This window comes from Syngnathus floridae, chromosome 3 (genome assembly GCF_059516105.1).
Source record: "Syngnathus floridae isolate MCC-2025c chromosome 3, RoL_Sflo_1.0, whole genome shotgun sequence".
In the NCBI taxonomy this organism is placed as follows: Eukaryota; Metazoa; Chordata; class Actinopteri; order Syngnathiformes; family Syngnathidae; genus Syngnathus; species Syngnathus floridae.
In genome coordinates, this window is record NC_142415.1 from 7,026,981 (window position 1) to 7,041,320 (window position 14,340).

The following is a 14,340-nucleotide window of genomic DNA, read 5'->3' on the forward strand; positions in this document are numbered from 1 at the left end:
AGTTACCCGGGGAAGACACTGAGTAGTTAACACTTGACAAAGAAAAACAAAGCACTTCAGTATTGTTTCATTTTAATAAAAACACATCTTCAAGATTTCAAAAACTGAAGTTAATAATAAAATTGGACTCTGTACAATATATTTATCGGCCACAACATTAGTGAGGCAGTCACTATAACTTGAGTTTGCTGACAGAAACCTCTTTCTGTTTCTTTTTTGTAGGCTGCCCCTTGGCACTTTTGATTTGACTTTTCACTTGATCCTGCAGCTGAGAGAAGAAGGCTTGAGAGGAGCGCAGAGCTTTATCCCGTCCCTCATCCTAACACAAGAGCCAAAATATTAGTCATGCTTGTCATGTATATTTTCACAATTATATTGTCATAACTACCACACATGCATACCTGTACATCATGCATACAATTTATCTGAATTACACAGTACCTACCTTGTAAAATGCATTTGCAATTTTTCAATTGTCATATTTTGTAGCAGATTTGTGGCACTTCTAAATTGAATTTGAGATAAACATTCAAAATGCCACTCACTTTGAGTATAGTAGCTTTGCCTCCTTTAGTGAGTTTCTTCAGGTCTTCTTTTGCTTGCTCCTTGGATGGCTTTTTGTTCTCGCTGGCTTTACTGGCTTCTTTGAGCTTCTTTTTCTTTTCTTTCTCCTTGATTTTGAAATGTTTCACCTTCTTCTTAAGTCGCCTCTCACGCTTCTTATCTGTTGATGTCTTCTCTGTGGCACCCAGGATATCACCAGCTTTGTTTTTCTCCTTTGGTTGGAAGAAGGGATTTTACACATTTTGTACAAGCCACATAATGTTTGCAGAAACTAAATAAAATTAAAAAAAAAAAAAACAAAAAAAAAAAACATAATAATCCAAACCTTGATTTCCTCTGGTGCAAGCAGTGTAGCATCACTGGCAGTGACTGGAGCCACTTCTTCCATTGTGATAGATGGCAGGTTGGAAACCACCTTCACCTCAGGCACAGACTGAAGGAGCAAAGGAAACATGAGCAAGTGGTCAAGTAGCAAGGTTTTAGGGCCTGCCTCATGATAAACAATGTTTCTTACCTAATACATTAAACTTGACTATTTGGATGCACAAAAAACATGTAGTAATTCTTTCAGTAGATAATAAAAAAAGTCATCTTTTTGTGTGTACATGTTAAATTTGGCAATCAATATATTCAATGACTGTAGAGAACGTTTTTCCAATATTGTGCAGGCCTAACGTGACCTCCGAAAACAAAGTGTAGCTGTTTTTTGGATGCAGTGCGTCGTCGGTAGATGTGCGGCGCTCGATCACTTGGTGTGAGGTGAAAAGTTGGCAACAGTAATTTTTTACTGTCATTTTTCCTATAATGCCTCTTCGTGTCATTGTTTGTTTCAAATGGTATCTATAACTGTGAATATTTGTATTCTGTTCAGTCCTCCTATCTCATGTGTTAACATTGCTGAATATGCCGGAAACACAATAGCCATGCCTTCAAATTACGTCAACGTTTTTTTTCTCGGGCCTATAAAAAGAAAACTTACAGGTTTGGGTGTGAAGTGGAAATTGGAGAGCGCATCCAGCTTTAAGAAGAGTGTGTCCATCAGTTTTTGTATCTCTACATGGGCTGGATTCTCCTCTTCCTCTTTCTGTGCCTGAAATCATTATGAAGATGTCAAAAAGTTAAAAAACAAAAAACAAAACAGAAATTAAATCCATTTGCTAAAGGGTCAATGTGAGATAAATGTCTAACCTGTGTTTGCTTGAGGTATTCCTGCTCATAAATTTCTGCTAAACTCTGTTTGCTCTTCTCATGGTCTAACGTGAGTCTCTTTTTGTACTCAAACACATCCTCTTTGGGCTTCTCTTTTCGGACCACGTCATCAAACGCCTAGGGAAATAAATGTCAAAAAGTACTTCATTACATAAGCAGGCAAAGAGCAGAACTTAAAATGATAAAGCATTTTAAACTTATTGAGACCTGGTCTTTAATTCTCTGTCTAATGATGTCTTCCAGATGCAGTGTGGTTTCCTCGGTTATAGCAGGAGCTGACAGGGAACAGAGCAAATCTCATGGTCAAATTAAAATTGTTCATTATTTATTCAAATGATTTATCAACGCAGAGTGGTCTTGTTTCGGACAATTTTCTACTTTTTGTAATGGGATCCGTTACAAAAACCAACAGTACCCTATCACTGCAATTGCTGCCCCAATGGGTGACTGCCAAAAAAAGTGGTATTATATAATGTACAGGAAGAAAAGAAAGTCATCGTACAATACTGCCAGTTGCCTCCTTCCTTCTTTATACTACGCTACAGGTGACATTAATGCACCAAAAGTATTGGGCAACTGCCAAAAGAAAGATTTGGGTAGAAAATCTCAATTGTATTGCTCACAATCAAATATACATGTGCATCAAGCAGGAAAAAAAAAAGAAAATCTGAATTGACATCAAAATGGCAGAAAATGATCCAGTCATTAACATAGTTTTTTTCCGCCGGTTTCCTCATTCTTTGGGTTTCGGCCAAGAATTTTCATTTTGGTGCATCCCTACCTACTCATAGTATAGAACTGCTAGCACCATTACACCCACTGCATCCATGTCACAGCATGTCACCTACCCTTCCGAGATCCCTGCTCAAAGTCCAAATCTTCCTCAAGCATGCTGTTCTCCGGGCGCGATTGGGCTGTCACCTCTCCAGACAACTGCCATGACTTTGAAGCAAGAGATGCTTTCTCCAACTCCTTGATCTTCTGCGACATCTACACACAGCAAAAGAAGAAATTATACTGACTGATTCAAGCTAAAGGCAGTGATGTGAGGAATTGTGTCGCCATGTTAACCACGATGCTCCGGGAAATAATCTAATTTCACTTAATTGGCCTGAAAATAATTATTTATTTACTACAAACAACGTATCGTTGTTCATCTATCCATGCTGGTCATGTATAGGTACAGGCACAGCTATTAAATGCTCTTTTATTAGATACCAGAAGGTATAATTAACATTTGAGTCCCCACCATTACTACGACTGTATTTGTACAACAAATTAACATAGTTTTAATACTACACTAATGTTGAGCATTTGTTTTAATGATTGTATAATGCAGAATGTTGTCGTGTGAGAGCATCTTCAAATGCTTCATTGTGCGCTAAACCCATCACAAGAACTTTTGCAGCACAAAAATCTATGTACTACTATTACCTTTTCTTGAATTTTCTCATGTGATGATTGGGATTGAGATTTTTTGGAGTTTGGGTTTTTTCCTCCCAAAATATCTTCAAGGTCCTCCCCTTCACTGTCTTCATCTCCAGAAAGGTTAAACGTCACCTTTTTATGAGAAGATTTTGCCCGCCTCATGTCTCCGTTCCTTGTAAAAGGCAGATAACAAATATATTGTGACAAACTGTTTTGACCCTTGAAATTTTAAACATCCAAAAGAAAAAATATATAATGATCAGTTTTACTCATTGTTAAAGTCCTCGCCAGAATCATCATCATCATCTACTTCTTCATCTTTGTCCTCATGCATGTTGTCATCCTCACTGTCCAACAGCTCGTCTGCATCAGCCCCTTCGGAAGCAGTAAAGTAGTCCTTGTACTTAAGGTCTCTGGAGCTCGTCTGTTAATATAAAAAAAATAGTAATTGAAATAAAAAAAAACATTCCACAAGTCCCTAAAAATCATAATGTAAAGAAGCAACAATACATACGGTGTTTTTCTTTGGCTTTCTGCTGGAGAGCAATTCAAGGTCAAAATCGTCATCCTCGTCTGAGGGCAGATTGTGAAAGTAATCCACATTGTTTTCGTCATCGTTCTCCTTTCCTTCTCGCTTGTCCATGTCATCAAGAAATGACTCCATCTCTGACAAGCGGAAGAATTTATCATCGACTTCTGAGAAAGGGCCATTCATTTGGGAATGTTTCTCTGTGGGCTTCCTCTTTTGTTTCTCCCGCTTCTCCAGGGCATCCACATCAAAATCTAAATCAGAGTCCTCATCTGTGTCATCTTCTGCGTCATGGTCCCCCATTTTCTTCAACCCACGTAGCTTCTCGTCAGCGTCTTCCTCCATGTTTTCATCGGGCTCTCCTTCCTCATCCCCAGTTTCTTCATCCATCTCCTCATCCTCTTGTAGTACCGCTAACGTCTCATCAGACAAAGCCTCATCAATTGCATTTTTAAAGTGATTTAATACAGCAGAGTTCTGCAGCTCCAGCTCCTGCCAGATTTGTTCTTCATCAAAGTTTTCCACCACCAGCTGAACAAGCGGGCTGCCGTTATATTCTGCTGGCTCCTGGGATTTGTGGAGGTCATAAAGAGTTTTGGTGAGACATGTAAAGTTCGCTGCCACATTGTCTTGAAGGCTGCAATAATAAAAGCAGAGAGCCGTTGCATGTTATTAAAATCCACTCAACCATTTTTGCACTGCACCACAGCACATCACGGAATAATGTACATTCGGCCTTACCCACCATTAGATTGCCCATCACTGTGACATTGATATCTTGTGAAAATATTAATACATATAAATACAACAGAATGTAGTTCAAGTCTTACATTTTTAATTTAAAGACATGACACCTGATTCGATATACTGCACTGTGCTACGACAAAACCCCATCTAAGATCGGTATTAGCAGCTAACACCATCTTTTCTAGCTACAGATAATTACGCGATCATATTCTGTTCTTGAATCAACACACACAAGTGTCACCGTAAAGATACTCGCATCGTTAGCTTAAGCTAACACTTAGCAAGATCGAAAGACCCTCCAATTCAAATTTGAGACAAGTTAAAGAAAAGCACAGTAGTTTGTAAAATTAGCACTTGCCTCAGAAAAGTATGTGGATGCTGTGTGTTGACGTCAAGTTTATTCAAACATTCCTCCAATGTGATACATTCGTCTGTTTCAGCCATCGTTGCTTACACGTGAAAATGCATGCGTCTCATATAAATAGGCTCTGTGAGAAACATTTGGTCTTGTTTTTTTAGTTCCGTCACTGGGGTTCCAAAATGGCGGCCGCCGTACTGAAGGTTGCAGGTTGGTTTTGACATGTTTAAATATATTTAGGCAATTGGCTTTTTTTTATGATACGCTACACATGAAAAGCGATGCATTATGCAACAAACTGGTTTGAACACAATGTAACCAATTCGCGAGCTTTCCTAAACACGTTGACGTTAAGTGGCTTTTGTGTGTGTGTGTGTGTTATTTAAGTGGTTGTCGCTACTTTGCAAGCACAAGTTGGCATTCCTAGTCAACATTTTCAGCAGGTAACCATTAATAGTAATTTGTTTGCTGCGAATATAACAATTGAGCGGCTGTCAATAGTTTCTGTCAAGTTATCCTAAAGTTAAGTACGTGTTGTTATTATTATGATCATTTTATATTTTTGTATTATTTATTTTGCGATAATTGGCTCGGTCATTTGATATTAATATTTCTATTGGAGCAACAAGCCCATGCCGTATGACCACTACAGTGTCAAAATACATCTTTATTCACACAGCATGAACAGTCTGTCTGTAGATACCGATTGACTTTATCTACGCGTTCTATCTTTATGCAACTGTATGTTCTTTCAACTGAGAAATGTGACCTATGCATAATAAACCATACTTTAACTCCAGTTGACAAACAAATAATGTATTCACCAAAGCTTCTTGTCCTGTTGGTCTTTAAGTTTCCAGTCTTTCAAGCTATTGCCACCTCACACTTCGAAGAGCACATTCGACCTCAGCATCCCTTCATCAGAGAAGCCTTGGATCACTGTGGAACCTGGGAAAGCTGAATCATATTGCCATTGCTGTCCCAGACATGGACAAGGCCACAGCTTTGTATCGAGATGTCCTGGGGGCCACAGTGAGTGAAAAGGTGCCTCTACCAGAGCATGGCGTCTACACAGTGTTTGTAGAGCTTGGCAACACTAAGCTGGAGCTTCTCCATCCGCTTGGTGAGAAGAGCCCAATTTCTGGATTTTTGCAGAAGAACAAAGCTGGAGGAATGCACCACATTTGTATTGAGGTGAGCATTATCATGTGTATTTTGTTGTCCCTTCTTATATACCTAAAGCTTCACAGCTGGATACTCTGACATGCTTATGATGGTGCATGTCAAACCTGTCAAGAAAAGCTTTATATTGTATGTATACATTTATTAGCAATACTGGTACAATGATTTTTTTTGCTTTTGCATTCTCAAAAAAATGTCCATTTATACCTTTTTTTTTAAAATCCATACATTGTTAATGTACTGCAGAGCGTTGCACCCCATATCAGTTTCAATTACAAGATGATTTTAAAATGTGTACTTTATTTACTTTAAAGATGTTAAATTGGAGAACCATAAATCAAACAGATCATTTTTACACGAGGGGAATGGAATATGTGATCTGTTTCAGGTTGACGACATCAACGCTGCAATCAAAGACCTGAAAGTGAAGAACATCAGAACTCTCTCACCAGAGCCGCGAATAGGAGCTCATGGGAAACCAGTGATGTTTCTTCATCCCAAAGACTGTGACGGTGTATTAGTGGAGCTGGAAGAAGCATAACAAAGATCACGAGCCCTGTTTGTTGAGCCTTATATATATTCTAGAGCAGTGGTTCTTAACCTGGGTTCAATCGGTGAGTCGGTCTCAGGGGTTCGGCAGAGCCTCCACCAGGTCCGAACACAACAAGCTAGCATTGAACATGAAATTTCAGTGGTGGTGTTTGAACACGTTTCATAAAAATTATGTGTTGAATTAACTACTTGGTGAGTGTGGATGTGAGATGATGGGCCTTTTATAGGATATTCAGAATTGGGCTATAAATTTACACAATGAACTTGTCCAAGTTTGTGGCTTTTGCATCATTTCCAATGTTTATAGAATTACTTAAGTGTCTCTGGCATTTATAGTGTGCATGTAAACAAATATTGAGATGTAGTGACAAATGAACAAATGTTAAAAAAATAATTAAAATCTTGCACAAAATGAAATACTCGTTGAATAACCGAACCTTATGGATCGCTGGATGAAATGGTGCAGAGAATGTGTCCTACCTTTATGTTGATTCCCTTGAAAAGTGCAATAAGTGCAGGATTTTAAATTTCAGTCATAAAATGTTATCACTCACGCTGGGTGAAAATCACCCAAACAAATCTCTTGGCAAGAACAATAATGTTGGGGGGCGGGGGGAATCAAAGATACAATTCATGGCATCAGTGGGACTACCAAAGGACCCATGCAGCTCAGACATCAACACAATGAAAATTACATGAAAAGAATTGTTTAGGTGAAACAACTGTTACTTTTCTACAGTTAATCTAAAATTTAACATCCCATACACCTGGATAATTATTTCTATTACCAGGTAAAGGAAAAGGGACAGAGAAGTTCCACCATAGTATTTATTCATCAAATTCAAATTCCTTTATTTTCCTGAGTAGTATAGTTGATGGTGCAACCAAGTGTAATCATTGTGGGGCCATTAAGCAACCTTTGTTATTCCCAATTATAAAGGTCAACTATTTTAAAGAGTGACGACAGTGATGGCTTTCTAACATTTTTTATTGTTTATTTCTTGCTAAATGCATTACCTTTACTAACAAGAGCACAATTTACCCCAAGTAGTTAAGAAAACTTTCATTCTAAAATGGAATCAGTTACATTAATTTGATTCTGGTTTAGACTTTCGTGAAACTACATTTGGTGTGGAGCTTTGTTCAGTGCATTTTTTTTCTTTTGCAGGCAACACTACACAGGTGACAAATCATCTTTCAGGTGGTTTATTTGGTCTGATGACACCTCGCAATGTCAAACATTTGTTATACCATAATGAGGCGGGGTGGTGCCAGGTACAGCAAGCCATGTCACAATTCAGAGAGCACAAGTTCATTTAAGCAAGGTTATCATGAGGCTAAGTTACCAAATTACTAACATACTGGCCAAGAGCATAAAGATGGATTCAACATCTTCAAACACAAAGGAAGATTTAAACAAAGTAATGTGGAGGGATTTAGCTGCTTTCCTTGCCCAAAGTATGTTTGTCAAATAAGTACTCTGCCATCCCGTTCTGTGGGGCACCCATCCGGCGTAGGTTGGTTACCCAGTCTCCCAGCTCTTTGATGGACTTTACCTGCTCGTCAAGGTAGTGGGTCTCGATGAAATCACACAGCTGAAACATTCAATTGTAATTATTGAATTTAGATGAGAAATAGTCTTGGAAAAAAATAAAAATCTACAGTGTTCTACTTAAAACTCACATGTGGGTCATTGTGATCGGCGCACAGTTTGTGCAAGTCCAGAAGTGACTGATTGACGCTTTTTTCAAGCTGCAGGGCACACTCAAGAGCTTCGATACCACTGCCCCACTCATCCCGTTCAGGCTTCTGCAACATAAAGCGGCACGAATTGAATATTCACCGGCCTGACGCAGATAGCAACTACATTTTCAGTCACGTAAGGTAATCATGTTTGCAGTTAAACATTCTACTTGTTTGCAAGACCACAAAAGATAAGCAGCACTCAACACCCACACCCTCAGTATCTTCGTTCACCCTGTGCTGCCCTCCCAACATGGCCCTCGTGATAAGAACTTAAAAGTCAATACCCTGACATCTTGAAGGAAGATCCTACCACCCCGCTGGTTCTGAAGTTTCATGAGCTTCTCTGCATGCTCGCGCTCCTCGTGCGACTGGTTAAGGAAGAACTTGGCAAAATTGTGTAAAGCCTGGTCATCTCGGTCAAAGTAGTAACCCTATGAACAGGACAATAAGATCGTTGAGGTCAGAGCTACTCATTAACTTCAAACTAAGCAGTTTGAACAAGTCTGAAATAAACATGTTCTTTGGCAACAAAATGAGAAGTAAAACAGTGTACATAAGATTCTCAAGCCAGTTTTATTTTTGCTGATGTATTTCATCATGTTCACGGTGACTCATTGTGGTCTTGCATTTATGAAACATGACATCCACTCAAGTTACGTGGATTACTGGCTGTGTTTTGAGGACAAGGGACAAATCCTCTACTAACCTTATCTCAAATGCACTTTCACCTATGTTTAATAGACTCACCATAGAACAAGGCCTCACTTTGCGCATTTGATTTGCTGGCAGATACCAAGACACAAGTTATATATAACCTTAAGTCTCTGGAACTGCTTTATTTAATTATAGAAAACCTTCACCCAAACCAACTTTTCTTCTCTGTTGATCTCCCAAGAGGACACACGACTCACCATGGACAGGTAGACGTAGGAGGCATACAGCTCCAGGTTGATCTGCCTGTTGATTGCAGCCTCACAATCCTGGTGGAAGTTCTGTCTCACCTGGGAACTCATTGTTCTGAAATATGACACAAATTAGTGTTTATTAGACACATGCTACTCAAATTGGAGCTGTAATCTAAGAACCTAGGACTGTATAAAAGATTAGAATAAACTGCTCGGAGTTTTTCAAACAGTTTTTAAAAACAATAGTGATTAGTTGTGCAAGTGTACCTAATTAATAGGCAAAATGTATATTCTAAACTTTATAGGACGTTTCTTTATTACATAACCGCGCTAAACCTAATTAGACACACGTGCAAAACATTATAATCTCACATTTATATTGCCCTTTAACATCACTTCCTTACTTTGCGATAAAAATAAAGGTTTCTATGCTTTGAATTTCAAAGAGAGATGAAAGAAAAACGTCGTCGACGATCGACGGAAGCTGTTGGAATAAACACGCTAGCAACAAGGCCGACACTGCGCCAAGGCCTCAGTGACGACATATAAACAACTTCATTGCAGATGGGGTTAATCGAAAAATGCATACAATTACAAATAGTGTTCTTACCTTAATCGTGAGCGGCCTTTGATTGCGAAAATGTCGAAATGCTTCAAATAATGTGCGACGTTAGCAAAACAAATAGTTTAGCCTACGAGAGAAAGCAATTTTTCGATTGAGTCAACCAGGAGTTTCTTTTTTTTTTTTCCTTTTTTTAAAAATCCTGTTCTTTTGGTTTTAGCGATTAAATCAAGACAGATGAAAGGTTGCCGTTCAAGCACTGTTGAAGCAGGTAACCTTCACTGTCCGCTATCAAGACGTGACTGAGCTTTTGAGCTTCAGCGTCACTTGTTAAGGGCGTAAATGATGACGTCACTGACCCTCCTCTCAAAGGGTGGAACCGAGGCGCAGCTGTGACGTTGTAACCGTTCAATCCAAAAAATCGTAGAATATCAAAGTCAAAGTCAAAGTCAAAGTCTCCTTTATTGTCAATTCCTCCTCTAGTTAGTTTACGTTTGTGCTTGCTTGTTGCGCACAAGACAATGAACAGACAGACCGATGGACAGACGGATATTTATGGATACCGAGCGTATAGTTTATAACTAAATTCTACATTTTGTCATATTAAAATACCCATCAAATATTCAAAAATTATATATTTTTTCTTTTCTAATATCTACATAAATAAATCAAGTCTAAATAATGAATCAATTTTATTTTTAAAACTGTTACAATTATTTTCCACTTCTAATTTTGCGGACCACCTGCAACACCACTACGGACCACTACAGGGCCGCGATTCACCAGTTGACAACCCCAGGATTAACAACGTTCCACGCCCACCGTGTTGGTAAGGTCACAGAAGCTCAAGTACAAAATTGACAAATACGGGTTTAGCCGAACAGGGCTGTCAGTGTCTACTAACTCAGCCCTGTGTTTTTCCAGTGATGTCATTGTGCAATTTGGCATGGAGAAACAGCGTTTTTGACTCACCGCCAGGAAATGACTACTTGTCATTCATACGTATTAGGAAATATATTACGATTCTGGATATATGTTGTCTTGATAGCAAGGATGGATGAACAATCAGAAGAAAATGAGCTAAAACTTTATTGATATTGAATTGTATCATATTACTCAGTTTAACTGGGTTTTGAATCTGTCTTTGTTTATTTGCATTGTGCACAAGATCAGAATTAGGTGGAGATCAGAGACTATTGAAATTCCCCCAGATTGGTTTACCCTTTATTTACCGCTCACGAAGTGCACTTGGATGGTTTTGATGAGGTTCCACAAGAACTGCCAAAATGTACTGCTTGTGTTAGTGTACCATCTGGAGCTCCCACATTGAGGTCTCAGTGGGTGAAGGGAGAACTATTGAAACGTTTGATAAATATCTGGTGTTTCCGTTTTTGTGTATTTTGATTTGTTTATTTCGACAAGGCAATCAACATTAATTACAATTTCATTTTACATTATGTTAGACATGGCTTGTCGAAAAGGGAGGCTGGTTAAGCAATTCTGCTTATGTAGTCCCGTCCCCATTTTAACCAAAGATTTGTCTTGGACTTCCGTAACTACTGACTCAGAAGCTGAAAGAAAGAAAATGCATTTGTCAAAAAACTGGAAATGAGAGCAAAACAAGGACACAAAAGCGAAAGCATGGAAGCGAAATCATGTGATTGAAATAATTAGTTTTTAAATTTCTCTCAAAACCTTCTGTTTTTTTGCATTTTAAAAAGTATTTCTCGATTGTTGTTTGGCACAATTCCGATACTGAAGATGGGGAGATCTCACCCCAAAAAGTTTGACCCTGACGTGATTTGAACACGCAACCTTCTGATCTGGAGTCAGACGCGCTACCGTTGCGCCACAGAGTCCCATGGTTTCAATCGGCCTACTGTGGTAATATGAAGGGTTAGTTTGTATTATTGCCAATTTTTTTTTTTAATGTATTTTGCTGTAATTCTGTTTTTGTATAGCGCTTACGATGCATATATAAATACATACACATACATATATATTAAAAATAAATATGAAAATGCAATTAAATATCAATTTATATATAAATTCATCCATTTAAAAAAAATTCGTTTGTATTTACTTGCAATTATTTTTTGCTGTAATTCTGTTTTTGTATAGCGTTTACGATGCATATATAAATATATACACATACATATATATTAAAAATAAATACGAAAATACAATTAAATATCAATTCATATATATATTCATCTTGCAGGAAATGGGGTCAAAATACAAAAAGTCCTGCCTAGCTACAAAAACAGATATGCTCAAACCTCATTGAATAAAGTACATAAGCAGACAAGTATATTCACATATTAAATAAATAAAAGAAACATTTTAAGCATATAATTATACCTACACACCAAATCAATAAAGAAGACATAACTAGACATTTTTGATAAGTGGTGATGAGAAAGGTTTTTATAACTTTATGATCTGATATATTTCTGAGCACTTTGAAATAACAAATGACTTTTGATATATTGCCTAAATAGCTTAATGACCCTTAAGGAACTGTGTAATGCATGCCTGATGTTTTTTCTCTGAATCATGGACACGGCCAGAGTCGTCTTGACCGTTCAGTACTTGATTGTATCTTATGTTTTGACTAATGCTAGATGCCAGTTTTTGATTACTACTGAACGCTCTGCACAGAGGGAAATAGTTTGCCTAACAAAGAAAAGATACGGTTGGAAGCATGATTAAACTAAGAATAAGCAAAGACATGATGTATCAAAAGAACAGCAATAGATTAATGATGTCACAGCCAAAAGCTAACAAAATTTCGTACAAAATGACAAAATTAAAAGAATAAGAATGAGGTACGACAGTGTATGTCCAAGATTGGAGAAGAATGTTCACAGGAAGGTCACGTGGAGATAAAACCAGCAGGTGCCAGAAGGAGCCACCCAAAGACTCGGCCAAAGATGATCGCCAAGGCCGAAAGACGGGATGGAAGACAACAGCCCCCCTCCACACACACACACACCAACAGCCCCCCACCTACACACCGAATCGCCCATAACCAGCACCACTCCCATGCAAGCAGACTCTCCTTCGAACTTGCCCCACCCCGAAGACTCATCACCCATCAATCTCGGCCCACAATGTGCTACTGAATATAAAACTGATCTAACAACCTTGGACTTTGCCTTTTCTGAATGGAGACTTTCCGCTCTTGAAGGGCCCAGCGCTGTATTGTACTTTCCTGAAAACAGAGCTTTTTGAACAAGAATTGTGATTGAACTCAACCAATCTGTGTAAGTTTAATTTCTGCTTCAGTGTCTTTGCATTTTCCTAAATCTCGAAAAAACTCGTATTTACACTTGCAATTATTTTTTCAATTCATATTTATTTACATGTTCACTTTTGACTGATTTTGGCAGTTTTCGTCCTCCATACTTATGCCTATTTGGATACGTCAATGGTTTAGTCAAAGTCAGCTTTACTGTCAATTTCTCCACATGCCAAAGACACACAAAGAAACCGAAATTTCGTTCCCCCCTATCCCACGGTGACAAGACATGGCCCACAACAGACAAACAAGTAAACAAGTATAACAACAGCGTGCTGAATAAATAATGAATAAATAACACAACAAATAAATAAATAAATAAATAAATAAATAAATAAATAAATAAATAAATAAGAGGAGCAAAAAAAGGAGCAAGTGAGCGTACAGCAGACATTCCAGAAAATAGCGCAACAGTGCCGCACGCTACACAGAAGGGGGTAGCGAGTTCAGGGTCCTAACAGCCTGGAGAAAGAAGCTGTTGGCGAGTCTGGTGGTGCGGGAGCGCAGGCTCCTGTACCTCTTCTCAGAGGGCAGAAGGACAAACAAAGAGTCTCGCAATCGAGGTTGCCTTGCGGGCGAGATGGGAAGTGTAAATGTCCTTCAGGGAGGGGAGCGAAGCACCAATAATCTTACCAGCCGTATTCACTATGCGCTGCAGGGCCTTCAAGTTCTGTTCAGTGCAGTTACCACCCCAGACAGCGATGCAACTGGTGAGGACGCTCTCAATGGTGCCACGGTAGAATGTAGACAGGACTGCCTGAGGAGCACATGCACGCCTGAGCTTCCGCAGGAAGTACAGGCGGCGCTGAGCTTTCTTTGCCAGTGACGAGGTGTTTGCGGACCAGGAGAGGTCCTCACTGATGTGCACCCCCAGGAACTTGGTGCAGCTCACCCTCTCCACCACAGCACCGTCGGTGATCAGCGGCAGGTGTTTTGTGTGACCCTTCCGGAAGTCAACAACGATTTCCTTGGTCTTGTTGACGTTCAGCAGGAGGTTGTTGTCCCTGCACCACGTGGTCAGAAGGTCAACTTCCGACCTGTACCGAGTCTCGTCGCCCTTCGTGATGAGACCCACCAGTCGTGTCGTCAGCAAACTTCACTATGCGGTTGTCGCTGTAGGTCGCAGTGCAGTCATGCGTCAGCAGGGTGAAGAGCAATGGACATAGCACGCAGCCCTGGGGGGGCCCCGTGCTCAGCGTGATGCTGGCGGAGATTTTGTCGCCAACACGCACCACCTGAGGCCTCTGACAGAGGAAG

At 39.3% G+C, this 14,340-nt stretch overlaps 3 protein-coding genes, 1 long non-coding RNA gene and 1 other non-coding gene across 5 annotated transcripts; 2 read left to right on the plus strand and 3 right to left on the minus strand.

Annotated features, from left to right (window-relative positions):
• Positions 1–55: 55 nt before the first annotated feature.
• Positions 56–5,022, minus strand: mphosph10 (M-phase phosphoprotein 10 (U3 small nucleolar ribonucleoprotein)). Its single transcript, XM_088371089.1, has 11 exons — positions 4,836–5,022; positions 3,716–4,367; positions 3,471–3,625; positions 3,208–3,373; positions 2,622–2,763; positions 1,981–2,048; positions 1,753–1,890; positions 1,544–1,654; positions 890–997; positions 546–776; positions 56–319 (listed from the first exon to the last, which is right to left on the minus strand). Exons 1-11 carry the CDS (start codon positions 4,919–4,921, stop codon positions 173–175), a joined length of 2,004 nt encoding a protein of 667 aa, XP_088227215.1. The 5' UTR covers positions 4,922–5,022; the 3' UTR covers positions 56–172.
• On the plus strand, positions 4,926–6,986 carry mcee (methylmalonyl CoA epimerase). The gene is made up of 3 exons (XM_088371091.1): positions 4,926–5,045; positions 5,689–6,029; positions 6,406–6,986. Exons 1-3 carry the CDS (start codon positions 5,018–5,020, stop codon positions 6,556–6,558), a joined length of 522 nt encoding a protein of 173 aa, XP_088227217.1. The 5' UTR covers positions 4,926–5,017; the 3' UTR covers positions 6,559–6,986.
• Positions 6,987–7,759: 773 nt separating this feature from the next.
• Positions 7,760–10,096, minus strand: fth1a (ferritin, heavy polypeptide 1a). The gene is made up of 5 exons (XM_088371090.1): positions 9,831–10,096; positions 9,227–9,332; positions 8,600–8,746; positions 8,253–8,378; positions 7,760–8,164 (listed from the first exon to the last, which is right to left on the minus strand). The coding sequence occupies exons 2-5, from the start codon at positions 9,326–9,328 to the stop codon at positions 8,006–8,008; spliced, it is 534 nt and encodes a 177-aa protein (XP_088227216.1). The 5' UTR covers positions 9,329–9,332; positions 9,831–10,096; the 3' UTR covers positions 7,760–8,005.
• LOC148400261 (uncharacterized) lies at positions 9,721–13,120 on the plus strand. Its single transcript, XR_015857495.1, has 2 exons — positions 9,721–10,611; positions 10,707–13,120. It is a non-coding gene; the product is annotated as an uncharacterized LOC148400261 (long non-coding RNA).
• trnaw-cca (transfer RNA tryptophan (anticodon CCA)) lies at positions 11,570–11,641 on the minus strand. Its single transcript has one exon. It is a non-coding gene; the product is annotated as a tRNA-Trp (tRNA).
• Positions 13,121–14,340: the final 1,220 nt, after the last annotated feature.

Coding starts and splice junctions, on each gene's coding strand:
- mphosph10 (XM_088371089.1), bottom strand. CDS start 4,921: ATGGCTGAAACAGACGAATGTATCACATTGGAGGAATGTTTGAATAAA. Junction 3,374..3,470: donor GGCGAGGACTTTAACAATGA/GTAAAACTGATC, acceptor GCCTTTTACAAG/GAACGGAGACATGAGGCGGG. Junction 2,764..3,207: donor ATGAGAAAATTCAAGAAAAG/GTAATAGTAGTA, acceptor TGCTGTGTGTAG/ATGTCGCAGAAGATCAAGGA.
- mcee (XM_088371091.1), top strand. CDS start 5,018: ATGGCGGCCGCCGTACTGAAGGTTGCAG. Junction 5,046..5,688: donor CGCCGTACTGAAGGTTGCAG/GTTGGTTTTGAC, acceptor TTGGTCTTTAAG/TTTCCAGTCTTTCAAGCTAT. Junction 6,030..6,405: donor TGCACCACATTTGTATTGAG/GTGAGCATTATC, acceptor GATCTGTTTCAG/GTTGACGACATCAACGCTGC.
- fth1a (XM_088371090.1), bottom strand. CDS start 9,328: ATGAGTTCCCAGGTGAGACAGAACTTCCACCAGGATTGTGAGGCTGCA. Junction 8,747..9,226: donor CCTACGTCTACCTGTCCATG/GTGAGTCGTGTG, acceptor TCCTGTTCATAG/GGTTACTACTTTGACCGAGA. Junction 8,165..8,252: donor CCGATCACAATGACCCACAT/GTGAGTTTTAAG, acceptor TGAATGTTTCAG/CTGTGTGATTTCATCGAGAC.